We start from the raw sequence: 27,043 nt of genomic DNA, 5'->3' as shown, positions 1-27,043 counted from the left end.
TCCCTCCCTCCCTGCAAGAGGGTCTCCCATACAACTTCACAGTCCTCAAGCATATTGCAGAGGCACAGCTCCTCCATCCCTGCTACATCTGGGAGCTAAAGCACTATCACAGCTGGTTGTTGGAGTCCAGGTCTCTCCAAAGCAGCTGCAGGCAAGTTCAGCAAGCCCTGGACTCGGAGCATGGCAGACCAAACCACAAGCCTTAGAAGGTTTGTTCTGATGCACAGGCACATGGCAGTCCTCCTGCCACAGCTTTCTAATGCTGGTGCTGGCCCTGAGACCAATGTGTCTCTGGGGAGGTTTGGGGAGAGACAGGGTATGTAACTAGGACCAGTAAGGAATGAAGATGGATGGTGCTGTAAGAGGACTTGTCCTGAGAGCTCTGGGTAGAAAGGCCCACTTCCAGCCTGTCTGGAGGAGCTGGGACCTGAAGCACATACCCAGGTGGTTCATGAATGCCATCCACTGCTGGCAGGTTTGATTGAAGAGTGGGTGCATGGTACCTGCATCTCCTTCTTCCAACTGGCAGGCTCGGCGCCTGAGGAGAGGGAAGGGAAGCACAGTTACACTAGATCAGTCATCTGTAGTGAAGGTAGAAAAGTGCAACAGTCCCCTCCCAGCTCCAGAGCAGAGCCCTGGGAGCCTCCTTTTTGGGTTGATATATTCCTTGAGCTGGGTCACTCTTGTAGCCATATAAGTGTCAGGTGTTGCACAGGGCCCCACAGCGCAGAGAAGGGATCTCTGTCAGGGAGAAACAGCTGTGCTCCCAGCAACACCCCAGCAATAAGGGCTTTGTGTGTAGAAGGCAGATTTCCTAAACTGCCTGTGTAAGGGAGAAACTACAAGGAAGGAAAACGTGGTCCAGAGGCCATCAGGATGCAGAGCAATGTACAACAGATTAGGGGAACAACATCCTGACTGTCCCGCCTGCAGGCTGTGCTTGCCTCTGTGCCTGCTCCAGTTCAGCTGTGGCTGTGGCTCTATCCTGGCTCAGGTGCTGCTTGACATTCTCTGTCTTGTGCCGCCGTCTTGTGCGAGCCTCTTCTGGCCTCTCCAGCACAATGTCATCAGTAGTTTTGGGGCTGCCCAGCTCTGAGGACTCTGCCTTGCTCTAGGGGAGAAACGGGTAAGTTAATGCTGTGCACATATACAGCCCAGTCAGTGCCCTGATCTCAAAATCCCTGCTGCAAGCCTGATTTCCCACCCCCAGCCAGATCCCTACTGTCCATTCCTCATGGCCTGACACACCACAAGGACTTTACAGGCCCTGTTCCTGCAGTAACATTACCAGCATGTCCCAGAAGCTGCGGCGTCCCAGCTTGTTTGTGGGTGTCACTGGCTCTCCAGAGCTTGGTGAAGGTGCAGTGGTGAAGTGCAGGGGTGGAGGACAGCTCCTGCCAGGCCCCCCACTGGTCAGGGCCAGGCCCTTGGTCTCTGACATGGTCCTCCTTAGGCCTCCTGGGGAGACAAAGCAAATCAGACTCTGCAGAGCCTCTCCCTGCAAAGTTGCTGGGTACCTCATTGTGTCTGGCCATAAACTGGCTGGAGAGAAGGGAAAGAACCATCAGTAACATCCAGCAAAGTGGATTCAGTCTTGGGGAACAGATAGATTCTTAAATATTTCTTCCAACACCAATGTCTAGGATGCTTCTTCCCCAAGACACCACATCACACGTATTGCAGAGGGGAGAGCAGCTTCCTCCCTCCTTGCCCACCCAACCATATTCCCCCCAGCACAGCTGAGCTCCTGCAGGCCAGGCAAGAGGAGCAGGGCTGGGTGGAGGCTCAAGGTGGCCATCCTGGCCAGGCTCTCACCTGTAGAGCTCAGGTCCTCCAGCTCTGCAGCACTCAGGGGGCAGGCGGCTTCCACACACAGTGGGGCTGGCAGCACAAGGAACTCCATGACGGCGTCGCAGAGCGCGTGGCGCAGGGCCCCGCGCAGCTTCTCCGACAGCTGCAGCAGGCTGATGTTGCCTTTCTCCCAGATATCCAGGCGCACCAGCACGCAAGGCCCTGTGAGGAAAGGGTAGTTCTGCATGGTTCTTCAACCCTGCCTTCACCAGCCCTCCGAGGTGCCTCAGGGAATGTGGAGGCTGCAGGCAACTGGCAGCTGCTGGCCAACTCCCCACCTGAAGGCAGGGGATCAGCCCCTGGCTGGTGCCTGCTGACGGCTGTGAGGCTTTCAAAGTCGCTGTCCTGCAGCAGGCCCACGATGGGTGAGGGGGAAGGCAGCTTCAGAGGGTCAGGCCTCTCCCCGTGGAGCAGCAAGGTGGGACTGCCGTGCTCATCCACGAATGTCAGCGCAATGCATGCGATTCCTGTGGGGCAGAATCCGAGACAGCCTCCATCAACACGGCACCAAGTTCACCCCTGCAGTGCCTGCCTACACCTTGCTATCTGGCAGCTGGGACCATCATGTCACCACTTGAGTTGCACAGTGTCACGTGGCAGGCAGGGCCCACAGGAGGGGAGGCAGCCAGGGGAGCAGAGGCTAGCTGTGCCCGTGGGGAGCCAGGGTAAGAAGCATGGGGTTTGGCACAGGGTGTCCCCATCATTCCAAGAATCTCTCTCCTGTAGAGTCACAGCATATTTCACCTTGCCCCTGCAGGAGCTTCCTGGGTTGTTCAGCATCACATGCAAGAGGAAAGTATCTCTGTTTGCACCAGGAAAGCCTTTATGCAGATTGATCCAGGATGGGGCTCACCATTCCTGCCCTCTTAAGGGATAGAGTACAGGGCCCAGACACTCTTCAGTAGCCCCCTCCAGGCTGTGAAGAATGTAGAGTCCCTGCAGATATGACACCTTGTTGCAAATGACACTCACAGCCCCCTCCTCACTGTACACCTGAACAGGTGCCTTCCCCATGCGCTCCAGCCAGGCAGGACTGGGGACATGGCAGGCTCACACCCAGGACTAGCCTGGAGTCACTGTAGAGAAAAATTCAGAGCCTGCCTGTTGGCTGTCCATACTGAGCCCTACACATGCACAACAGCACAGTTCAGAGCTGCAGAGCAGCTGTGTGGTTCCTGCCCCACAGCCCATGGGCTGTGAGCCCTGCTATGGACCAGAGCAGAAACAAGACCTGACTCCTCATGCCCAGCTCAATGGCCAGGGCACCAGGGAAGCATCTGTAAGGTCCAAAGCTCACATTGTAACCCTAGATGTTCCCACTCCCGTTGAAAGCTCCCTGACTAAAGCAGCACTCAAGGTGGCTGGATGGCAAAGCTGCCCCAACACTGCCTAAAAGTGATGTGCCCAGATACAAATAACCTCAGCCCTACACTGCTGAGCCCATACTCTCTCCTCCATCCCAGCAAGGATGGCACTAACACCAGGCTCCACTACCACAGAGAAACCAGTGTCCCTGACCAACCCCCAGCTCTGCACTGAGGACTGGTGCCCTCTCTGCATGGAGACAAACCCAGCCCAAGCAGGCTGTGCCCAGCCTAATCAGCAGCAGCACAACCACCCAGTCTCCATCATTCCTTGTGAAGCATAAGCTCTACAGCAACCTTTCCTCCCAGACATAGCAGGGAGAGTGCACTGGGATGGAGAGAGATACTCGCAAAGGAGAGAGGTAGGCATTCAAATCAGAGGGCAGCTCATGTGCACCCCCACTGAGGAAAGGACACTACACCTATGAACAACCCCCACAGAGCCTCCTGCTGCAGCAGGGCAGCTCTCCAGGACATGGGTGTCAATACAGACGCACCAAGAGCAGGAAGTCTGCCCCACATGACAGTGATTATGAGCTCTACCAACCAGACTTTCTTTCTTAAACAGTAAAGGGCACAAACTCCTCAGCAGTCTGGCTTGGCAGTCAGCCCCAGGCCCACTAAAATAGCTGAATGATCATGTGGTAATTATAGACCATTCCCCTTTTCTTCTCCTGGATAAATTCCCACACTCAGCCCCTTCTGCCTCTGGTGAATTTCCCTGTCACATCCATTCCTGTACCTCTGCTCTGCTTCAGTCTGTCTGAGCTAAGGACATGAGAACAAACAACCACAATTCAAGCAGGCCAGGTCAGCAGCCTGTCCAATGAGCAGAAAGACTCTCCTCCATGTCACAGGGAACAAGGCTTCCAAGAGCATAGAAAAGCTGAAATCAAACCATTAAATCATGGATTAAATAAACAGCTAAGAAACTCAAAATCTGAGTTCTGGAGCAATAGAATGAAGTACATCAGCAAAAGCTGCCAAGGGTCTTACTGTCTGGTGCACTGGAGGTGGAGTAACTAGAGAACTAGAGAACTGTTATCTCCCATCTGTGGGGGGCTCTGAGCCCCCTCTGACCCAGGCTCACTGAAAAACAAAGCATGCATCTAATGCCCAGTGCCTGGCCACTCCAGCCTGGCCACTCCAGCCCTTTGCTAAGCAAGGGAACACCCCACACTAGGGCACAGCCACTGGGAGAGTGATGACGCTACACCCTGGGGCATCAGTGACATTTGAAACATCAGGACTCCTGTCTTCCTCAGGGAAGAGAAGCCTGTTTGCACCTGTGGGAAAAAAGATGCAGGATTTTAGAGTTCACTGCTTGCAAGCTAACGAGGCAGCACACGGACCCTCAGCAGCTGGGAATCGCTGAGCTGCCATCTCAGGGCAACAAGTTCTGTTTGCTCATTTATCCAGCCAGCAAGAAATAGGGCTCAGCTAAATGGACACACACACACACAAACACACAGAGGAGTCAGAGCTGAAGCCACAACACAAGGAAAACAAGAACAGCTGGGACCAGAGAGCTGCATGGGAAAAGGAGATGGAGTAACACTTGGAGCTACAGGTGCTACCTTGGAAGTGAGAGAGTGGAAAGAGGTGCTGCACAAGGTCCGACATGGTACCTACATAACAGAAGAACATTCAAACAGTGCATGAGGGGCACAAGACACACAATGGCCAGGTGACAGACCACACTGCCTGGACAAAACATGACGTGACAACCTGCTGCAGGGTGGGCCCTATCCAATCCCTTCTCTAGCAGTCTAGAAAAAAAAGCAAGGACATTGCCCATACAGCCCACGCTCAGCTACACACAGCCAGATTTCCCTCTGCAGCAAGGCTTCTGCCACAACTGCTCCCACCTCCAGTCCCATGGAGCCCCTGTGCCCCACTCTGAGGTCCTGATGTGTCTAGAGCTGCTTCCTGCAGCCTTAGGTCAAGCTTAGCAAGTTTCTCTGTGGGAGGCCTTAGTTTGCTCCGCCACACATGCAGAGGTGTGCAGTCCCTCAGGCACACACCTTACCCACCTTCTAGCCACAGAGGAACACACTCCCCCAGGAGTGGCCCTCCTCAGTCACTCATACCTCTCTAGCATGGGAAACACCTCCCCAACACACAGCTCTATATCCCTTTTCAGAAGAATTGAGCACAATACCTTTTCCACCAGTGCCTTGGCCGCCTGGTTTGTTGTACAAATATAGATCCTGGTCAGGGATGCTCCCATTGTGGTTGAAGTAGTGCTAAGGAGAACAAGGAAGAATACTGACAAAGATTAGAGAACTTGCCTTAACTGGAAAAAGGCTTTTGTATATGCAGAGCTCATCCCCAAACTTATAGAATCAAATCCAGACCTACTCAAACACTTGCCAACACAGCCTTCACCACTGCTGGGGTGAAGGAACCCTTATGTGGTTCTACATATCTGGCCTCACCCTCTGTCTTTACTATGGCCATGCTAAGTGGTGGGTAGCTGCTCCCCAATTTTTATTAACCCTGATGTTTCAGTCCTTAGATCTGAGGGAGCCATGCAAGGAGCCAAGTTCAGCTTTGAAAGGGGGTTTTCTCCCATGCTCCCGGGAGATGACTGTGGGCATGAGCTTTGTGGTTGCTGCTTTTTGCACAGCATCTGCCTGTCATGAAAGCATGGCCTGTCTGGGCTAATCAGGATGTGCTCAGTCCTGTAAAACTCCCCCAGGCCTCAGGAGCTAGTGTCAGTTTCTCCCTAGCCCTCTGTGGCAGAGCTGGCAATGTGCTGTCTGAGCTGCCCCAACAAATGCCCCCAGTATCAGCTAGAAGCTGGGCAAACTGCTGTCCCAACCCCAGCCCTGCTCACCTTGAAGTGGTGCTCCACATTGCTGTCAGTGTACTTGGGGGTGTGCAGGAAGATGAGCAGGTTCTGGCGCAGGTAATAGGCCACGGCGTGCAGCCAGGGCAGGGCTGAGGGCGGCAGGGAGAACTGCAGGACCTCTGTGGGCGGCGTCCCGGGGGGCTGGATAAACTGCACACAGGAGGCTTTAAAACCCAGCTGGGACTAGCAGGCTGCCCTGGGGCTCTAATACTGATAGAAATGACACCAACTGGCTCTGCAAAGGGGGAAGTGTGGTGGGCAGGACCCTGAGACAGATCACAGAATATCCTGAAATAGATGGGACCCACAAGGATCAAAGTCCAACTCCTGACCCTGCCCAGGACAGTCCCAAGATGCGGGCACACGTCCATTCCAAAGTGTGGGAAGAAGGGCACAGGAAAGTCCTGCCATGCTACAAACCCAGCAGAGGGAATCTCCCAGCTACCCTGGCACCCACACAGTATATAATACCTTGGTGAATGCTAGCCTGACCAAGCACTGCAGCAGGGAACAGGTTTTAGCAAACTGCCCTGGTCTTCCTTGGGGCAGAAACAGGTAAAAATGTAGGAAAGTGCTCTGGGATGAAGAGAACAGATTAGCCAGTGAGGTACCTCCACATCTGCAGGGGTCAGCTTGCAGTTCCGCACCAGCATGACAGTGATGATGTCCAGGGTGGCCTCGTCCAGGCGTCTGCGCAGCACTTTCACCAGCTCATCTGTGATCTCAGGCCCTGACAAGTGAGCAGAGGTACCAGCAGCTTTTTCACCCCATCCAGTAAGAATGACTACAGCCACCTCTCCCTCCCTGGTCAGGATGTACCATCCTCACACTCACTTCCCACAGGGAATTTGACTTTCCCCATCATCAGTTTCTTCAGACATATTTTTCTATGGGTCTCTGATCACAAAGGACTGCTGGTGCAGTAGGCAAAGACAAATGAACTCCTGCACAGGGTCTTCAGGAGATTCCATTGTGGGCTATGGATCCTTTCCTTGTATTTCCACCCACACAGAACAGAGAGCAGCTCTGGGCTAAGGGAGAGCTGTTTGCTCAGGAAAGAGATTCCTCTTTCTTCAAGCAAAGAGGGCAGGGAGCAGAGCTTTGTTTTTCTGCTTTACATCAGCACAGTTCTGCAGAAAGCTGCTGTAACATATACCTGCTGGGGCAACACCATGGACCATCAGCTGGATGTGCCTGTCTATCTGTCCCACAGGGCGGGCAGAGTCAACACTACGGCATGAGGCAGTGTCCAGAGAGGATCGAGAACCCTGGAAAAACAAAAACAGCCATGTGGAAGTAGTTTCATATGAATTCTAGATCCATCATTGTCCCAGGTTGCCAGCAGGGTCAGGCAATCACCACCCACTGCTGCTCCACTCCACACATCCACAGTGTTTTACCCCAAAAATATCCAGGTTGCTAGAACTACTGAGTTCCCTCCACTCCTGTGACCAAGAGCACCCATGTCCAGTCGCAGAGGGCAGCAGACTCACCATTAGATCCTCAGTGTAAATGGGCTCCTGGCTGCGTGTCAGGGCCAGTGAGCGAGATGATGCACTAAGGCTGCTCTCTGCTTCCCACACCTTCCCACTGTGGGTGGTTTCAGTCAGCCTGAATACAAGAGAAAGACATGTCAGCCTCCATTCCCAAGCATTCCCATTGTCCATCTACAGAAGATCCACATCTTCCCTGCCCTCCCCTGTGCACTAGTCCCCTGTGGGGACTACTCCTTAGAATATGGAATTTGTGGAAAAGCTGTTCTCTGGCTGCCTCAAAAAAGCCATCATTTCTCCTCCCATTTAAAGGCTTAGCACAGGGACAGCAGGATGGGCCTGGCTTGATGTGACTGACTCATCAGAAATCAGATATTTGCTGCTTGGGTCACAACATGGTCCCTGAGGCTGGGCAGAGACTTCTGTCCCAAGGAGCTCTCAGTCTGGTGTAACACATGTAGCGAGGCCAACAGGCCAACAAGTCACACTGGCTTCTTACCGGAGGTAGAAAACAGATTTAGTGGCACGTTCCTGGTAGACAAACATATTCTTCCTGTTCACCACAGAGAAGGCGTTGAGCACCGAGCGAAGTGCCTGGATAGCTGTGGGCGATGTGGGACATTAGCAATCACATACCCTTCTCTGGAGTGCCAATCCAGCCAGCAGCTGGACTCCAGACACACCAAAAGGGAGGGAACCTGGGCTGTACGCACCTCGTGAGACCCCCATGTTGGGGCCCATCTTGAGGCGTGAATGCACATGGATGAGTGTGCTCCACACCACCTCACAAGCAAAGTGCCCTGGCATGAACTGCATGGTGGCAGCCAGGTAGTCCCGGGGCTGGTAGCTCTCCTCTACAGAGTAATCTGTAAAGAACATAGGATATAGCTGGGGCCACAGCAGGGAAGTTAACATCTTCTTAGGCATGTGTGTAGCACTGCAGCTGAGGCATAGCCAGTGGAATATCCATACCATCCGTGGGCATCACACGCTGCCTGTATGAAGTATAGGGTGTTTCACTTTTCCAGATGTCCTCCTCACTTTCTGCCACCAGTAATGAGTTGCATATGTGGCTGTCATGCAGGTCCTGCAGTAGCAAGCGCTGCAAAGGATGAGGAAAGATTGGTTCTGTTGTTTGCACAGCCACAGAAGACAGCAAGAAGTGTTTAGGGCCAGACTGAGTCCCTTTTCCTATGACCCCCAAGCTGGGACTCCACCAGCTGAACTAGCTCCCCAGGCCCTCCTCTGAGCTGAGCCCAGACTAGCCAGCCTCCAGAGGTCCCTTCTCATCTAAGCCATCTAATCACTGGCAGCTCTGTTAGTATCCTCTTAAGATTTATTACCTGATTGACAACCCTGCAGATTTCACTGATCTTCTTCACCACCACCTGGTTGAGACTCTGGCACTCCCCTGGCTGCTCCTCTTCTGCCTCTGCTGATGCTGCCTTCTCCACACTCAGGCTGCTTTATGAAGAAAGGGAGGATGGGGTGTTAGCAGGGCACCTGGACAGTGCCCATCACTGGGTGCTGGGAGCAGGAACACAGTGGGAAAGGATGGCAGTTTTGCCCTTACAGAGTACCAGTCTACTCCTGCAACTTCCCACCCACACTGGGCAGGGAGGAGATCCTGTCCAGAGATGAGTGAGTGGCAACAAGGTCACAGTGCAGAGAGGCAGTGGTCAGACAGGGGACCCTCCTTACCGTGTGTGGTAATAGACCTCCACTCGGTCCTGATGGATTTTTATGATGAGCCAGAAATCCGGCATAAGGGGACACCTGGGTTCCTGGTCGCTCATTAACGCCTCTTCATACTCTGAGTCACTGCTTCCCCCATCATAACCTGCAATGTATCCTCACTTCAGTCCTAGGCCTGGCAAAACACCTCCTCCCTGGGCATGGCAGCCACTCAAAAACCCTGCCCTCAGGGCTCAGCCCAGCCCAAGCACACAGACCCTACAGTGTGTCACTATCAGTGCCACCACACACTGTCATCCCCCAGCCCTGCCAGACTCACCCAGGTGATCTGAGTCCATGCTGCCCTGGCTTGACACGAGGCTCTGCACTCGGCTGGGACGCTGCCTGCTGGAGCCTACAGAGAGAAGAGGGGTTTGACCATGAAAGTACTTGCTAAGCCCCATCACAATTCCCCATCTGCTGGAGAAACATGCCACAGGACAATCGGGCTGTGCTGGCCACTGGAGGCAGTGCTGGGGAATGGGGCTCTCACAGCCACTACTGAAGTCACCAGGAACTGGAGGTCATTAGGGATATCAGTGCAGCAGCACAGCCCAGTATCCTGGGTACTGTCAAGCACTGAATTACCAGCACCCTAGCAAGGAAGAGACCAAAGTCCAGGGTACCAATGGAGGTATTTAGGGATGGGAACAGGAGTAGCAGTTATATTATATATGTTACAGCCAGAACTGAGCTCTCCCCTTAAAAGTTTCTGATGCTGAGGTACATCCTGCCCACACTGCAGCTCCTACCTTCCCTGCCTGGTGTTACAGACTCAGACAGGCTAGCTGCAGATGGTGTCACCAATGGTGATTTCTCACTGTTTCCCTTCTCAGAGGATGATGATGGCAGTGACTGTATGGTTGTCTCTGGAACTGCCTCTTCCATGGAGTCCTGGCCTGGTGCTCTGCTTTGATCGAGTTTCAGCATATCTCCTGGAGCCTGCATAAAGCCAAGGTCACAAAAATGACCAGAAAAACAGGCACTGAAAAGAAATCCCATCATCCTTCTACATTCTGTTACCAGTGTCCCCCACCTTCTCACCAACAGATTGCTCAGTGCTTCTCACCTCATTCTGTGTGTGGCTGCCTCCAGCTGCAGGGTTTCCTGTGTCCGGTACAATGCGTGTCTCACTCTCTGGCCACTCCCAGAGACCCCTGCCTTCTTCTGGGAGGACACAGCTTGTGTGGTGTAACAGCTCAGAGCCTTCTGCCTCTGTTTCACTGCTCCCCTCCTGGCCTGCCTGGCCCAGGCCTGTCCTGGTACCCCCTCCAGCTGGCTGCTGCAAGCAGGGTGTCCCTGAAGGGTCTGGAGCAGCCCTCCTGGAGTGCAGGCGGCTGATGGAGATGTAGTGGTAGTCGTTGCCTTCTGCATTCAGCATGTAGCCTGGCAGAGCCATTCTTCTGAACTCCTGCAACACACAGAAGAATAAGCATACTGCTAGCAAAGCACGATGCTGCCTCAGGGCTTTCTCTTTACCTCCTTGAACTTCTCCAGAGAGTGCTCAGGCCCAAAGACAAACTGGAGCAGCACCACCTCGCTGTGGCAGCTGGGCCGGCCCTTGGAGTTATAGATGTGGGTGGCCACCCTGTGCAGGATGGAGGTGCTGATGACTTGTGAGTGACGCAGTGCTGACACAATCTCATCATCCAGGAGCCAGCGAATCTGAGCAGAGCAAGGACACAGAGCAACATCCAGGTGACCTGCATTTACAAACCTGCCCCAATTCACACCCAAGCCCCAATAGGATGAAGCCAGTCTCTCTCATCACCCACATCCCTCATCTCCTGAGTGTACCTAAGAAAAGGCCTTCAGAAAACAGTTCTGCCTAGCCAACCCCAACTGCAGCAAGAATTTTCTCACGGTAACCCCACACTTTTGGGAACCACAAGGCTAACAGCCTTTGTGGCACCAGTAAAGCCAAACAGTCAGTTCAGCTGACAGGTTGCAGCTTGGAGCAGGCTAGGAAGTCTGGAACAGCAGTTGTGTGCTCTAGCTGGAAGGAGGGAGGCAAATCTGGCTTACCTCATTCATAGTGGCTTCTATAGCCTGTCTGTGCACTCCAGGGAGGTTGGAAAGGGCAGGGTGCCTAGGAGAGAGGAGACAAAGAATCAACCAGCCCTTCTCATTCATGCAGCTACAACAGTGCAGCTCCCAGGCAGTAAAAGGAAGCGGTGAGGGGCTTGCTACACCTGCAGTGCCATACCTTTCATCTCCGGTGGACGGGAGCCGTTCCAGGTTGTGCATGATATCCTCATCCGAGCGGAAAGAGGACGGCTGCCCTGGAGAGCGTGTGAAGGACACGCTGCTCTCCGAGGTGCATCTGTCACAGGAGAGAGAGCAACCTGAGCGTTGGAGCCAGAGAGGATAAAGAGACACAGAGCAGAAAAGGGATCTCTATAGAAGGTGAACCTATCTAGGAAATATTTTACTTTTCTTAAGGCTGTGACAGGCTCTGCAAGAAGAATCGTAAGTCTGTACATGGCAATGGGACAAGAATGACTGTCTGGCTAGGACAGGCAGAGGGTGGGTGACTGGGCCTCTTTCCACCTACCTGTTGTGGAGGATGTCTGTGTTCACAACTTCTATCTCCAGGGGCAGTGTCAACACAAAGATGTCCAGGGTCACACAGAGGTCCCCCAAGTCAATGGTGTTCAAGCCCTGGCAGCTTTCCAGGCAGCCCAGAACTTCCCCTGAGGAGAGATCACAAACCAAGGGACTCAAGCAACAAACATCTCTGCTTACACACATACCCAGCCTGGTGGCAAGTACAGAGACTGCAGGAGGTGGCTGTCACACACACACCTGGACAGGCTCAAGAAGGCCACCATCATCTTCCATGATCCTTTCAACCTTCCATGACCAATCCCACAGCAAGTGGGAGACCTGGTGAAAAAGCCCTTGTCTGATGATGGCAAACCCTGGGGGTTTACAGGGAAGGCTGGTCCAGGGAGATTGCTGTTTAAGACACAGCATGTTTGTTCCAGGGGCTGCTCACCCAGCAGGAGCCTACTCACCAGTGCTCACTCAGTAGAAGCACTACTGCCATTTAACCTCCCAGCAAGAATTGTTCTTACCTAGACAAGTTGGCAGGGACTGCACGGGCATGGAGCTGTGCTGGCTACGCAGCTTCACTGAGCAGGTCAGGTGCACAAAGAGTGGGGGCATCTCCTGCTCCAGGAACTCCTGCTCATTGAGTGAGTCCCCTCCCAGCACGCTGAAGGAGTCGTCATCTTGGTTCACTGTGTTGGAGTCTGAGAGGGAATCTGTGTCTGGAAACTCGTGCTCCAGCTTCTCACGGTACTCCACCTCCAGCTCTGGGTCACTCTCTGTGGCAATGCAGCATCCAGACACAGCTCCTGTGGATACAGGTTCCCCATCAGTAAAACAGGTCCACATCTCCAGAGACTCGACCAAACACACCTAGCTCTGAAAGGCATCACCACACGGACAGACATTTTCTTTTCCAAGACAGAGCAAGCAAACTTTACCTTCTTCAGCTGCCATTTCTGCCTCTGATCCCTCCATGTCCTCACTGCCTTTCCTGTCTGTCTGATCCCGAGATGCCTCTTCCTGAGATGGAGAAAGAAAGGGCATATACTAAAATCCTTCCAGGCAATACATCAGGTTGTTGATGGGAGCTCCAGGGACTAAATCCACCCATGGGTCTGCCAGCCCCAAATCCAGATTTGACACCAAGAAGAGCTACTTCACAAGGATCAGGTGCCTTTCAGGACATCCCCATGCCTACCTCTTTCTTGGCTGATGGTGGGCAGTAGAAGAAATAGTGAGGATTTGATGGCACTGGCTTGAAATGTAAACTTCCAATTTCCAGAAATTTTTCCTAAAAGAAAAATCCTAAGTATGAAGCAGACATCCTACTCTACACCCTCCTGTTGAAGCCAGGTCAAGCTTGCACATTCCTCACCTGGATAATTTTGTGCAAGTCTGGGTGTGCCTGGCAGGGCTGTCCAATTTCCAGCAGTGAGAGGGGAAATTCTGAACAGCAGCTGGTGCCCACACTGGTCTTGGGCTCCTCTGTGGGGCTGGCAATGTTATGGGAGTCCTGTTCACTGTAGTCTTCCATTTCAGCACTGACAGGATTGTGGACAGGTCAGACAGGCAGATTGAGAAACAAGACAAGTTTTGTGTGTTATCCATCCTGCCAGCATCCCACCTCCCAGCTCCCCAAACCTCATCTGTGTCAACACAATCTGAACACCCACAACTCCACAGCCCAGCAGCCACACATTTGCCCAGATAAGGGCTCCTGCTGTCTGAAGCCAGGCCTGAGCTAGTTTAACCATGCTGATCACATTGCCATGTCTGTACACCACACTACACACCCTGCCTGGGAAACAGAGACACAGACTACAGGGACAGGCCTGCAGCAACCTGAACTACCAGCAGCCAGTTCAGGGTACCTCACAGCAAGTATCACCATGCCAGCACCCCAGTGTCTGGGCAGCAAAGCTCAGGCCCATGTTCACTCAGCAGCTCCATGACAGAATTAGTCCCTGAAACTCAGGAAAAGCCATCTGGGGAGTGGGATATTGACTGGTCAAAGGACTCCCCTGGTACTCAAATTAGTGATTCAGGTGGCAGATCTGGGTGCAACGTATCACAAGCTATATAACCTTCAGTAAAAGTTTATGCAACTTGCATTCAGATAGGGGTTTCATAATATTGTATAAACAAAAAAATGTTGTCAGTTTTTCTTGGGGAAAGTAGTATTTGAAGTCACCCGACTTTTTAAACACTGACCACTCTTCAAAATCACAGTCTCAGCTCTATGAATTACAGTATAAGGGGACATAGCATTGGAGATTCCCAATAAATGCTAGTGAATTCACATAAAGTAACTGTGCAGAGGACTTAAGTGTTTCTTTGACAGACACTAAGGCACAGAACTTCTTTCCCCCTTAAGTTTTCAGAGAAGAAACAAACCTCATAAACACTCTGAGGAATAGGACAGAAGTTTAGCATATTTCAATTCTGCCTTGGTGTTTCTCTTGTGCATTTTTTCCACGGTTTTAATTAAAAAAAGTGACAATTCATTAGAAAATGATAACAAAGTTGTCATTTACACCAGAGTCAACAGGAAGCTCAAATGAGTCAAGCAGCAGGAGATGCATAATTTCTCCAGAAACAAGTCTTGCAGGCTTGCAGACAGACTGCCCTCCAGCTCAGGCCAGATGGGACAGTAATGAACCAAGACTACAAGAGAAAGGAAGGATGGAGGTCACCAGAGACTGCAAAAAATAGAGGGTCCTGGTGGACACCGTACAAGGTGGATATCTCACTGTAAGTATCTGCTCTTCTGTGTGGCTGTTAGACTCTGCCCTGCAGCATTCCTTCTAGCTGGCACTACAAGATGCTTGAAAAAAAATTTGTCCTGGTATGATGCTAAGAACAGAAGGCAAGACTGAGCTGGGTCCCTACCTTGACTCAGAGACCAAGACACCTCGTTCCCTAGAGTTCTGCTCCTCTTCCTGCTCTATGCTGCCCACTTGGAAGCTGGCTGTCTTGGAGTGTGTATGGAAATGTTGATGGCTCTCTCGGAACGAGCGGACATGGCTGCACACCGTCAGCAGGAAGTTGGTGATATCAATCTCCTGGAGCAGCTCCTCACAGTAGTCCATGGCAGTAAGCAGGTCCTGGGAGCTGATGCTGTGTGACTGCTGAAGGGTCTTGAACAGCCCTAGTGATAAATACAGTGCTTGAGCATCCCATGGCATCCCAAGGATGTGAGGCTGTGGGAGTCAGGCAGTGGCCACATGTGGATCGTCACCAAGTCCCAGCACAGAGCTGGAGTCAGTGCTGCTGCTGGGAGACAGGAGGCACCCAGGGCACCTAACGCTGCATGTTAGCCTGGGCTTGGGTGACACCAGAGTGCCCATGGCATCTGTCACCCAAGATGAGGGTGAGAGGAAGACATCAAAGAAGGGATGCTCCTTCACAGCACTCCACAGGCTTGGGAACAGCCTCTTTAAGGCGCATAGGGAATGCACAAAGGTATCTTTAAATCCCTCCTGGTGGTAACATCAGTCCCACAGCTCCTCCCTTTGCTTGGAGTAAGACCACAAGGAAAATGAGTCATTGCTTTCTTAGAAGAAGATCCAGCCCCAACCCTGCCCATGGTTGGGTCCCATGTGCTGCTGCTCACCTTTCACATAGCACTGGTGGGAGTGCTCCTGCAGCAGCGTGCAGTAAGTCACCAACTCCTTGTGCTTGTGGTCTAGCCAAGCAGCAGCTGGAGGACGTTCCAGAGACTGGGACCTGGAAAAGAGGAACCACAGCCTTTAGTACCAACAAAAGGCATTTTAGACTGTAAATGGCCCTGGTGCCAGTAAAGCAGAGCCTAGGGCATATGCAGGCAGTGGCTGCTACCAGGCAGAGAGGCCAGGCCAAATCAAGCAAGAGGGCTAGAGCCAGTCTCTTGTCAAGGAAACTCCTCTGTTTTTTGTCTAGGTACCAAGTATGGTTGGTATTACCTGAAAAAGATGTCCCGAGGAGGACGGTGTGCCCGTGGGCTGACGAGCTGCTCTCGTAGCAGCTCCAGAGAGCAGCTGTAGATGTAAATGGGGCAGCGAAATCGGCGGCACTCGCCCAGCTCGGACTGCGAGTTCTGGCGGCAGAAGGAGATGTGCACGTCTCTCCGGGAGGGGCCACTCTGCTCCCCAGGCTCCTGGCTCACTTCTGCAAAAGAAACAATTCTATGATAAAGGCTTCTGATGGTTCCTTGTTCTTGGTCTGAGACATCACAGCTCTCACAGAAGCACCAGTTAGATACTGACTTTTCTAGCTTCTCACCACTCATCCTCACCCAGCACCCAACCACTCAGCCCAGTGTTTTGGCCACCTCGACCCCCTTTACAGCCATGACTGTTCATCACCACCTCCAGCAGCAGCACAACCCTTCATCTTCACTGCAAGCATAGATGATCTGCCCTAGGGGCTGTGAAATCAAATCCCATATACCTCAAGGCCTGTCCCTAAGACAATCTGGTGCTGACAGTGCCAGTCTGGATCATGAAACCAGTCACTGACTTTCCAGTGCAGCCCACTACTGCCATTCCTAGTAGCTTCTATCTACCTGCAGCCTCCTTGCCCACAAGGAACCAATCTTAGGCTAGGGGCACCCAACTCCCATTACACTCCTTCGTGCCCCCATGAACATTACTGTGCCTCTTGTCCCGACTCTGCTGGCTGCCACACAGAAGCTGCCAGGCTGCAGCAGCCAGTTATTCCTTCTGCTTTAACCTGCTCAACAGTATGCTCAAGAATACCAATCCTTTAACAAGGCACTGCTGGTACCATGGGCTGGTGTTATGCTGAGGGTTGGTAATGGCACTGCAGCATCCCCCTCTTCAGCCCTGACTCGCTCTGCACAGACAGATCCCATGGTATCTTCTGCAGATCGACTCTCATCTTTTGGAGATTTGTCCAACCCACAAGCCATCAGCTTCTGTACATCTGGGGGAAAAGAAAATAAAATCATTCTTTGTCCAGTGAGAACAGCGTAACCCTTCAATCTACATTCCCAAGAGATCAGATTTCCTGCTACCTCTTCATGTGCAGAAGCAGCTTCCCCTGAGCCTAGCAGCCTCCACCAGTGGCTCGGTAAAAGCCAGACCAGTGCCAATGCCCAGAAGCAGGGACTCTCAGACCATCCCATTAGCAATCTCCTTAATCCATTCATTAACAACCTCACTGGGAAAACAGTCCAAATGGCTGCAGCTAGGAAACAACTCAACACCATAACCCCCACCTGAAAACCCTATGTGGGCAGCACCACATCCTGAGAAGAAGAGCAGGACATTCAACACTTGGCACTATATTATTCTGGCCATGTGGTGCAAAAAGACCGTGCACGAACTCTGCTGTTCAATTTTCTCTCCACCCTACAAGAGCTGATTCTGGTTTTTCTGTTTCCCTGAGGAAGTGCATAGGACTGCTGCCTCCTCTTACCCCCCACAACAGACCCCCTCACCTGAGAAGGTGGCTGGCAGGAAGGTCAGGAACACATGCTGCGGGTTGACCAGCTTGGCATAACATCGCCATTGAGGGGGAAAGGGCCCCATGGTGTCACTCAGTGTCACATCATCCTCAGGCAGCTCTGTGTTGCCAAGGCTCTGATGGAAGAGCAGAAGTTGGATAAACTCATGGCATATGACACAGGCCCACCTTGAGGCAAGTAGCAACCACAAAGAACAAGCTCTTCCAGGCCTGCTAGTTGGCACAGTGCTGAAATCACCCTGGTCACCTCTGCATATTTTCAGAGCAGCCTGGCTCTAGAAGTCACCATTCTGGGAGCAGCCTGGCTCCAGGAAGTACAGCACAATAGTCAGAAGATGCTTAGTCAGCATTGCTGGGGCCGATTCTGATCTCTAGGCAGTGACTGCCCATGGTTTCAGAGCAATCTAAAGCACAGTTACCAGTGCTGCTGTAACAGGCTTGGCCCATAGCAAATGCAACTATCCACACACCTTCCAGATTCCTGCTTGACTTCAGCCACAGGATATAGCCTAAACTGTTGCCAAAGGTGGGCAAGAACAACTGCCTTTCAATCTTTCTCAGCCCTTTTAACTCTCCTGCTCTTAAACAGCTGCTGCCTTGGTTTCTGAGGGGTCTCAGGAGAAGGACAGCAGTACCTGCAGAGTACTTGTGGAGCCAGTCATATCCCTGGTGCCATTACTGCCAACAAGATGATAGGATGCAGAAGCATCCTGCTGCTCCAGGGTCCCAGAAGCTTTTAAGGTTTCTTCTGAAATGGAGCACAGATAAACCAATCTGAGAAACCCCAGCTGAGGATGAGGCTTGAAAGCAAGGCTCCTGAGAAACCTCACTGCTCCTGGTGTCACTACTGCCACACTCGTGGTCCTTACCTCTGATCACAGGGAGTGTGAAGGGGGGCTGATGGCCATCACGATCCCGCTGCAGAACCTGCTCCATGAAAGCCACATGATCAGCATCAGCCATGGGGATCTCCCGGTCACTGAGGTCATGCTGAAGGCAGCCATGGAAGAGGTTTAGTAGCATTTCATTGGGCACAAATGAAGAGTCCTTGGTCACCTCCTCATTCTCTGCTTCAAAACAGAACCATGGCACCTTCAGAGATAGCATATCATAGCCACCACCTGTCCACAACCCCAGGAGACAGCCCTTTGCAAAGAAACACTTCCACATAGCCAAGAACTTCCCCAGCACCTCTGCAAGACTGACTCGGAGAGTACTGAGGAGGCTCTGGAGTTTTTGGCATCTTTAGTTACCCTGCCCTAATCCACCCTGCTATTCTAACAGTTGTGGAAATGCTGGGGATTCACACAAGAAACCACCACCACTAAGCTACTACCTAGGTTTAATGATTTCAAAAGCAGCTTTTACAAATTATCCCAGAAAAGGCAGCAATATAGCTGGACAGCCTGCAGAGCTGGGAAGAACAGCACTGAGCTACTCAAAGAGGCATGACAGTGCCCACATGCTGCTGCCCCGGGAGACAGGCACATGGAGCACGCTGTACGCAGGCATGGAGGGAGGACAAGGGGAGGCAGGTGGTGAAGAGGCACCTACCTTTTGTCAGCATTAGGAAGAACATTTCAACCTGCTGGCACCTGGGCAAGAGCTTCATGAGGTTGAACTGGAATGGGATCTCATGCACTCGAAAGCCAGGCCCCATGTCTGGATCTGCAACAGAGGTGAACAGGACCACCAGAAAGCAAGAATTTCACAAACTGCTCTAGGAACTGTGACTTGAAACAGAACAGAGGAGCTTTTCTTTAACATCCTTTACAACTTCTATAAAACAACTTGCCTAGGCATACCAGGCCTATCACTGAAGAGATGAGCTCATTTTCCATCTGCTCCTGAAGTCAGCTCCTCTCACACAATTACGGAATGATTGATGTTGGAAAGGTCACCTGGACCAACCCCAACCTGCCACTCAAGCAAGGTCACCTTATCACCTCTCCAGCCTTGGCAGAGAAGTCTCAATGCTTTTTTGGCCTTCCCAGCATGATGCCATTTCTCTGTCAACTTAAGTGCAACAAAGTGACCCACAGCCATCAAAGCCTACATAGTTGTGAAAATACTTGTTCTGCCTTCTATGGGTCCTGAGACATTCAAGACCTAGCTTCTTCTTTGCTCCATCAAGCTTGCTAGGACATTGATGGTGGACTCACCTTCAGCAGCTTTGGTATCTGAAGGAGGGCAGACCCACTCCTTGTTCTGGCACAACTGGCTGATGTATTCGAAGGTCAGCATGGTGGCGATGCACGCAAGGTCCCGGGGGTAGAGCTGCAGTAAGCAGTTAAGGCTCAGTTTATGAAGCAGAATTATTACCCACATATGCAGCAGAAAAGGGTCTAAAAGCAAGAAGAGCAAACACCTATAATCCTGTGCCCTGAGTTGCCCCTATTCTCACTCATTGCTCCCTCCTTTTCCACCAGCCCTTTAGCCTGTTTGCTCAGGAGGAGTGCTGGTAGCAAACCTGCAGTCCCTGCTCTGGTCCAGCTTGCTTCCCTCCAGTAGAATGACTCTTCACAAAACAATTTCTATTTTCCCAGCTATCCCAAAAAAGCATTGCATCAGCTGCACTGCAATCAAGAAACTTTTAATGGCCAATGGCCAGTTCCTCTTTTAGAAATCTCAGACTCTTCTGTGACTAGCATTTCCCATCTATTCTGGCCCTCAAGATTTACCTGCAGTTTTGTGATGCACTTGCAATGAACTCTTTTCCCTCCACAAAAGAGTCCATGCCTCTTCCCTTTCAGGGACTCACCGCTTTAGGTATTTTCTGGTAGGGCAAGCCATGGAGGTGCTTCCAGTTCTCAGCAGTACTGTGGACATGGCCACTCTGTGGCTCTACCCAGCACTCAGTGACCAGGTTCAGTTCTGTGTCCACTTCAATAGCCTCTACCTCTGTATCATTGTCATCATCTGTGGAAAAGCTGGAGGGAAGTCAAAAGGAAAGTCCTGTGAGGTGGCACAGAGCCAGCAGCCCACTGCAGCTCTTCTCAGAGCTGTGAGAGGAGCCACAGGAACCCAAGATTGGCAGGCGAAGCCCCAGCGACCTGGTGGTCAGTCCATGACAACTGGCTATCTGTACTAGATGGAAGAGGTCTCCCTCCTATCCACAACCACTGCAAAGGCAAGTCTGGAGCTGTGACTCCACTGCCAACCCTCCCTGGGAGCCAAACAGCAGCCTCACCTGTCCTTGGTAGAGGTAGAGTGGGGTGGGAAGAGGATGTATTGGACGACACAGGTGTGCTTCTCCCTGTCACTGCTGCTCTCGCTTGAGCCATCAATCTGGAGGGGAGACAGTGCATGAGCCCTACCCAGTACCCCCTTACACAGCCCCATCACCCAGTCCCACTAGCAGTGGTGGAAAGAGGAAGCCTGTCCCAAACCCAAGAACTCCTCCAGCACAGCACACCCCTGCCACAAAGCAGCTCTCTAAATGCAGATGAAGTCAGAAAAATGCCCAACCCACAAACTGCTTTACTTTCTCCCTATACATGTCCACGGTGTGTGCTAGAAGCAGATGATAAATCCTATCACAGAAGAGTGAATCTGCCCCAGAACCAGCAATGAGGGACTGTGTCCACAAGAGTACAGCACTCAGGCTCACCTGTATGGGCAGCTCCAGCACCATGTTGATAATCCCATCCCCGCTGGATGCAAAGTGGAAACCCTCTGACAGACGAACCCTTGCAACAGAGAAGAAGTCAGACCTGCAGAACTTCTTCACCCCTACTTTAAGCTTTAAATGCAAGAATGACTGTATAGTTCACCCCAAAACATCATCCTTCTCAAGACAGGGAGATACACATGAAGAATGGGGAGATGTGACACTGCCAGAACAGCCTGTGTGAAGATCAGCACACTCCAGGCACGATAACACCTCTTGCCCTTTTGCATGTTTTCCAGGACATTTTCTCTGTTTCCCCAGCTACAGCTGCAGAACTGGGTCAAGTACTGACCCAAGTGGCTCTAGAAGCTGTGTACCAGACCAAAGCCCTCTGCACAGCAGCTTTAGCTGTCACCTATAATAAGGCCTCATATATGTAATAAGCAAGGTTGACCTTGCTTTCCCCATATCCCCAGGAGCAGCTTGGAGAGAGGACCCCTGTCAGGTGTGCAACTTACTCTGTGAGTGTGGAAAGGAGCTGGGCCACAGCAGTGATGGGCACAGCTGGTGCGAGCCCTGACTGGACACTCCAGATCCAGCGCTGGTGATAGAAGTAGCGGGACAGCGAAGCCAGGGTGGAAGAGGCAGTGCGATTGGCCACCATGGTGAGGGGACCAGACACGGGGGGATGCTCCAGGTTGAGAATGAAGGGGGCTCGATAGTCAGAAGGCAGCTTCTCATACCTAGGAGAGGGCAGAGGTGTGGCATGCTGACGTGGAAAAAATCCATTTTTTTTCTGTTTAGGGTCAGAGCTGTCTGGATTCACAACCCACTTGCTGGGCCCAGGACAGAGTCTTCCAGCAGCAGAATGTGGCTGGCCCAGCACAGGATCCTGCTCAGACAGCAGTAACTAAATTTACTTTTACATCATATTTCATTAGGAGTGACAAATCTGCCTGTGCACCAAGAATCCCCGCTGCAACTCACAGCCATGCAACCCAAACCCATCCCAACAACACATTTCATTCACAGCACTCTCATTAAAACTGACAGCACCATCCACAGATCTTCCTCTTTCCCACTCTGCAGGGCAAGGGGGCTATGCTGACAGTCTGGGACTCCATTGCTACCTGATAAGCAGCTTCTCCAACGGTTTGTGCAGCACAACAAGGCAGGGTCTGTCTGAGAGGGCTGACTGGGCCCCAGCCACAGGTGGGGACTTGGAGGGAGAACTACTGCCCAACATTTTCCTCTTTGCTTTTGGAGTTGCCTCCTTGCTCTGGACCCTGTGGGGAAAGCGCAGCTGCAAGATTCGGTCCCGTAGTTCTTCCACTATCTGTCATGGCGAAAGCAAAAGGTAAACATGATCAACTTTGTCTGGAGACATAAACTACTCAAAATAAGTGTCTAGAACAAGAGCTTGACCAAAAAGAACAGAACACTCCTTGAATACACAGAAGAGCAGGAGTTAAAGGTCATTTTACTTCTGAGACACTAGCAAGACCAAGATCAAGATGACACAAAGCTCTTCGGTCCCTATTTTAAGTATTTCTAAAAGCAAAAACAAGGTTAAAAAAACCCCCAAAGACTATTTCAAGGCTGAAGAAGTTGCCTTTCAAAACTCAGATTAAAAACAAATTAATTGCATGCCAGCTCCTCCACAGAAGCAGTCCAAGCACCCACCCTCATTCTTCCCTCCTCCTCTCCTCAGCCTACAGTAAATGTAAACTAGTCCAAATCAGCTGTGGGAACAGTCTGGCTCTGTCTTATGTATTCTCTCACTATCATGTTCACTTGTCAAACCTCTATGGCAAAAGGTTTCAGGAGCCTGGGTTATTTTTTAGGTTAATTTTCTTCAAGATACTTTCGCAACGACTTCCTGACTACTCTTTTTAGCTTTTAGTAGCTCTGAATATAGTTCTATCCACACCAGCATCTGATTCCCACAATAGCCCAGTGTTTTCTTTGAAATTTCTACGTTAGGTTTCTTTTCATGATCTTTGTTCAACTTTTTTCAAATTTTATTACCATTGTAGGCAAACAGAACAGCAACTCTCCATCTTCCTCAACACTAATTATTTCAGTAACTTTTCCCATCATTACTATGTCTTTTTCAAGGAAACGAATGTCCCCAAACCCAAATGTTAAACCAGAGCTTTCCTGCACTGTGCTGCCACTTGGGTCCCCTTCATGGTTTAATATTGATATCACAGAATCACTAATGGTGTTTAAGTTCCCAAATCCCACTGTTTTGCAGTTATCCATATTGGCTTCCAGCCACCACTGTGCTGCTTAGGTGTCACCAAAGCCAAGAGGCTGAAATAGCTTTGTGCCACCTGCACATTTCCTCAGCTCAGTATGTTACCTTTCCACAAATGAATTCCCTACCCTTTGACTAGAAAAAAGATTGGGAAAATCACAAACAGCTTCTGCTGTGAAGAAACAGCACTTTTCAATTTCCTTGCTTTGTTCCCCAAGGCAGTTTCTGTTTTATGACAGCCCATTCCTACAGTTCTACAGTTGTGCCCTACACAAAGTCTCGCCAAAAAGCTTTCTGAAAGTTGACTGTACAAGGTGCTTTTCTTCCTTTCAGCATTGGAAATTTGAACTGCTCAGCACAAAACCCCTTTCCCTCAGACAAAGCAGGCTAAGTTTACTGCCATACTCCACACTGAGGAGTTAATCAGCTCTACAGCAGGCAAAAAAAATATTGTGGATGATAAAATTTATGACCTACATATAATTCCTGCTGCCATGATCTGGAGCTTGCCCACAGCTGCAGGGTATGGTGCTTGTCTCACACCTTCTTCATGAAAGAGATATTAATTTGCACCTACCAGAGGTAACTCCTTCAAAAAACCTGTCACTTGGCATTACCAAGCCCACATATTGACCCAGCAACCAGCACCTAAGTCCTGGATCCCCTAAGGTCACGAAAGGGTAGATCTGCCAGAGTGCCAGAACATTTAGTATTATCTGGGTTCATTATCTCCTTCCCATGTTTGTTACCTTCTCAGACTAGTAGTCTCTAACACTAAAGCAAAGCTAGACAAACCAAAGTTTTCTTTCATGAAGATAAAAGACCTAGATTTAATGATAAACTTCTGGTTTATATTAAAAAGTTCACACAGTTTAACAGCAGGGCATCTTTCCCATGCTTACCTAGGAACACTTGTCTCAGCCATTACAACTGCAGAATCAGTCCATGCAGTAACTCCATCCTCTGCATCTGACTAGGACAACTCATTTCTTTTGATACAAAAAGGTTATTAAAAGTCTCTCTGACAGACTTTTATCCTGAAAACATTTCCTAGGTACTAATTTTTTTTCTCTGCCTGTACTGGTTATGTGGGGCATTGTTTGCATTTTAACTATTAAATTCCTCCCTGCCCAATAGATTCAATATACATGTACTGGAAGAGATAGCCCAGGGAACATGTAGTACATCTATCACAGAAGTCTTTACAGATGAGTCAGACAAGTACCTGCTGTTCTTTACAGATGGTATTGATTGTGCTTTGGTCAGAAGGATAGACTAGATAACCTTTGAGTCATTTCAAGCCCCTCAATTGAATTAAGCAGTGGGAAAAAAAAACATGTGACCAGCTATTCTATTGATCTTTGAGTCTTTGGGTTTAGATCTTTCATAGACTTAACAAAGAAAGTTTGTCCCAAATGACCCTTTCTGTTACAGTAGATTCAAACCCATCTAAGCCTTAATGTAGTAGTTACTTAATAGAGGGTAGCTTCCAACAGCATTGCCTGTGATCTACCACCATTTCCACATGCAGAACTTTGCTCAGCTCCTACCCCACGAAGCAGCCAGCCAGCTCTCACCTTGTTCCTGGCCTGTGCAGGTGTGCCAATGGGGAACCCTAGCCGGAGAACCATGCAGGGAGCCTTGGAGATGATTCGTACCACATAGAACGAGGAAGGGGTAAGATCCTCAGGCCTATGGAAGAGGAATTAGGACAAGGCTGAAATTACATGGATCTTGCTGCTCTGACATGCCAAACCAAGCAGGGGCCTGCTCCACAGAGCCCAACAACCCACACAATTTCACAGTAACACATATCAGTTCTAGCATGCAAGGAACCCTCCAGCTGGCCTCCCTGTCCCTCCAGGCTGCACCTGGAACACAATGGAACAGTTTAGGAACTGCAGGATTTCATACCCCCTTGTCTAGCTCTCATCCTCTCCTGTAAACATCTGCTTTGGGCAGATAGCTGCACACTGATCTAACCAGACCCTTGGTTTGGCCACACACCCAATTCCCCTCACAGCACTGCTTCAGAGCCACTCACCCATGGATCAGCTTGACGTAGGAGTAGCCCTCCACCAGCACGAAGCTGCTCCAGTCCCGCAGCAGGGAGGTGAGTGCTGAGTGGGAGATGCGGCACTGGATGGTGCTGTAGCGGCCATTGTTGCCTGGTGTGTGCAGGTGCTTGGGCACAGGCCTGCAGGATGGGCCAGAAAGTCATTTCAGAGCTGCAGTTTCTCTTCTTCCCCCAAAACCCACAGAGGCTTTGTGACATCCATCCTACTCTGACTGGTCTATCAGCCTTTTTTACTCCACAGCAGCCAACAAACAAGCACCTCCCCTAATCAAGCACTGGGGAGGCCACACTCCTGAGTGCACTGGAATTTCCACACTGCAGAGAGCACATCCCTTGTATCCTGTCTCCCTCCATGTAACACATGACTATTATTCACATTACTCTGCAACTAGGACCAGTCTCAGGAAAGCAATGCTTTTAGGAAAGACATTTTCCAGCAGCAAACAAAAACATGTGGGTTAGCTCCCAAATGAATGGTCCCACACCCCCTGCCATCAGGAAATCAAAACTCAAGAGGGACTTGAGAAACAATTTATCCTCCCACCCAAAGATGACTTCCCAACCTACTGTCCTCCTCAGATTAAAAAACCTTTAGCATCCATCGGGACCCACTAGTAAGACCCTTCCCTTGGCCATAGGCAGCTGCAGAAGGGCTGCAAGTCCTCAGCCAGACTGAACTGGACACGCTGCTTTCCCAGGCTGGCCCACAGTGTGCACATGAGCTCAGCCCTGTCCATTACATACGTGTCATGCTCCAGAAGGATGACGATACGATGCATGTGCAGCCACCTCTGCCAGAAGTTGGCATCCATGGAAAGGATAGGCTTCCAGTAGGAGGCAAACTGGGAATGGCTTGAGTCAGACCCACTGTGCTGCAGAGATAATACCTGAGAAAATGATAGGACAATATTCAGCATGGAAGTTCTCCACCCAGAGAGAGCAAGACTTTCTCTAGCAGCTGAGCTGCTGTGGGCCAAGAAGGCCACATCCCTGGCTTTGGGTAATTTCCTCTGAACAGAGTAAGTGTGTTCACATTGAAACAGGCAGTGCAGCATAAGCTAAAATAAATTAGGCTCCTGAAATGTCAAGTTAATTAGGAATTTAACTACTTAGCATCAAGTAAATCAACCATGAAAAAGATGGCATATGTAATGGTGTGCCTTCTGATTGAGAGGGGGATATATGGCTTGTGTCAGCAAAATAATTAAACAGCGAGATTACTCATCTGAAAGTGCTCAGGTAAATAGGGTGCCAGAATGGGTGGCATTGGGCAACCTAAAAGGTTTGTATAATGACATTGATTCCACTAACTATAGCAACTCTGCTGACATTGAAATACAGTGGTGGTTAGCCATAAGATGAGATGTTCCATATATACTGTGGGATACCTAGCCCTATACAGGGCAAATGTACTAGGCAAAGCTAAACAAGAGCCTAAGCAATAAAATAAAAGGGATAGTTCTCTGAACATAAAGCTCCCCTAGCTTTAAGATCTGCTAGTCCTCTTCCATCTATGCCAAGGACATTGGTAGCAGAGATCAGGTAATATGCTGGTTCTTCTGCGTAGTGAGTTTCAATGAGTTTGAATTTTGCAGTGGAAACTATTAGCTCATATTTTGTTTAGTTTCTGCCATGCAGATGAAAAGTATCTCTCTTGCACCTTCCACATGAGTGCTCAGAGCAATAAGCCTATTGAACAACTATTCAGCACATTTTGTATCTTCACCTGACAGTACTGAGCTATGTCTCCAGGGCACTGGTTGCACTGCCAGCAGCAACTC

At 50.6% G+C, this 27,043-nt stretch overlaps 1 protein-coding gene across 12 annotated transcripts in view; it reads right to left on the bottom strand.

Moving 5' to 3' along the window:
* The window catches only part of SZT2 (SZT2 subunit of KICSTOR complex), a 54,286-nt gene that overhangs the window by 13,159 nt on the left and 14,084 nt on the right, over window positions 1-27,043 (bottom strand). For 7 of the 12 annotated variants that reach the window (XR_015273631.1, XR_015273632.1, XM_086841417.1 and 4 more), the window contains exons 12-54: window positions 26,007-26,149; window positions 25,230-25,382; window positions 24,763-24,877; window positions 22,056-22,261; window positions 21,444-21,668; window positions 20,926-21,004; window positions 20,506-20,603; window positions 20,077-20,245; window positions 19,478-19,592; window positions 18,870-18,983; window positions 18,185-18,385; window positions 17,951-18,063; window positions 17,290-17,431; window positions 16,614-16,772; window positions 15,791-15,995; window positions 15,463-15,575; window positions 14,739-14,997; window positions 13,225-13,390; window positions 13,048-13,140; window positions 12,788-12,869; window positions 12,374-12,655; window positions 11,851-11,989; window positions 11,503-11,619; window positions 11,322-11,385; window positions 10,776-10,961; window positions 10,366-10,707; window positions 10,049-10,238; window positions 9,577-9,651; window positions 9,264-9,402; window positions 8,906-9,026; window positions 8,535-8,664; window positions 8,276-8,428; window positions 8,062-8,164; window positions 7,563-7,680; window positions 7,226-7,337; window positions 6,681-6,799; window positions 6,055-6,219; window positions 5,377-5,461; window positions 2,130-2,318; window positions 1,816-2,013; window positions 1,289-1,458; window positions 945-1,111; window positions 441-538 (exon numbers count right to left, since the gene is read on the bottom strand). Coding sequence is in view for 10 of the 12 variants with exons in the window: in XM_086841417.1 (XP_086697543.1) it covers window positions 441-538; window positions 945-1,111; window positions 1,289-1,458; window positions 1,816-2,013; window positions 2,130-2,318; window positions 5,377-5,461; window positions 6,055-6,219; window positions 6,681-6,799; window positions 7,226-7,337; window positions 7,563-7,680; window positions 8,062-8,164; window positions 8,276-8,428; window positions 8,535-8,664; window positions 8,906-9,026; window positions 9,264-9,402; window positions 9,577-9,651; window positions 10,049-10,238; window positions 10,366-10,707; window positions 10,776-10,961; window positions 11,322-11,385; window positions 11,503-11,619; window positions 11,851-11,989; window positions 12,374-12,655; window positions 12,788-12,869; window positions 13,048-13,140; window positions 13,225-13,390; window positions 14,739-14,997; window positions 15,463-15,575; window positions 15,791-15,995; window positions 16,614-16,772; window positions 17,290-17,431; window positions 17,951-18,063; window positions 18,185-18,385; window positions 18,870-18,983; window positions 19,478-19,592; window positions 20,077-20,245; window positions 20,506-20,603; window positions 20,926-21,004; window positions 21,444-21,668; window positions 22,056-22,261; window positions 24,763-24,877; window positions 25,230-25,382; window positions 26,007-26,149 (6,412 nt within the window). In the remaining 2 variants the exon portion in view is untranslated. The remainder of the gene's footprint in view (window positions 1-440; window positions 539-944; window positions 1,112-1,288; window positions 1,459-1,815; window positions 2,014-2,129; window positions 2,319-5,376; window positions 5,462-6,054; window positions 6,220-6,680; window positions 6,800-7,225; window positions 7,338-7,562; window positions 7,681-8,061; window positions 8,165-8,275; window positions 8,429-8,534; window positions 8,665-8,905; window positions 9,027-9,263; window positions 9,403-9,576; window positions 9,652-10,048; window positions 10,239-10,365; window positions 10,708-10,775; window positions 10,962-11,321; window positions 11,386-11,502; window positions 11,620-11,850; window positions 11,990-12,373; window positions 12,656-12,787; window positions 12,870-13,047; window positions 13,141-13,224; window positions 13,391-14,738; window positions 14,998-15,462; window positions 15,576-15,790; window positions 15,996-16,613; window positions 16,773-17,289; window positions 17,432-17,950; window positions 18,064-18,184; window positions 18,386-18,869; window positions 18,984-19,477; window positions 19,593-20,076; window positions 20,246-20,505; window positions 20,604-20,925; window positions 21,005-21,443; window positions 21,669-22,055; window positions 22,262-24,762; window positions 24,878-25,229; window positions 25,383-26,006; window positions 26,150-27,043) is intronic. The other 5 variants (XM_086841419.1, XM_086841423.1, XM_086841418.1 and 2 more) reach the window with 3 other exon arrangements.

This window comes from Cyanistes caeruleus, chromosome 9 (genome assembly GCF_971803275.1).
Source record: "Cyanistes caeruleus chromosome 9, bCyaCae1.hap1.1, whole genome shotgun sequence".
Taxonomy (NCBI): domain Eukaryota; kingdom Metazoa; phylum Chordata; class Aves; order Passeriformes; family Paridae; genus Cyanistes; species Cyanistes caeruleus.
This window is presented reverse-complemented; position numbering and strand designations above follow the sequence as displayed.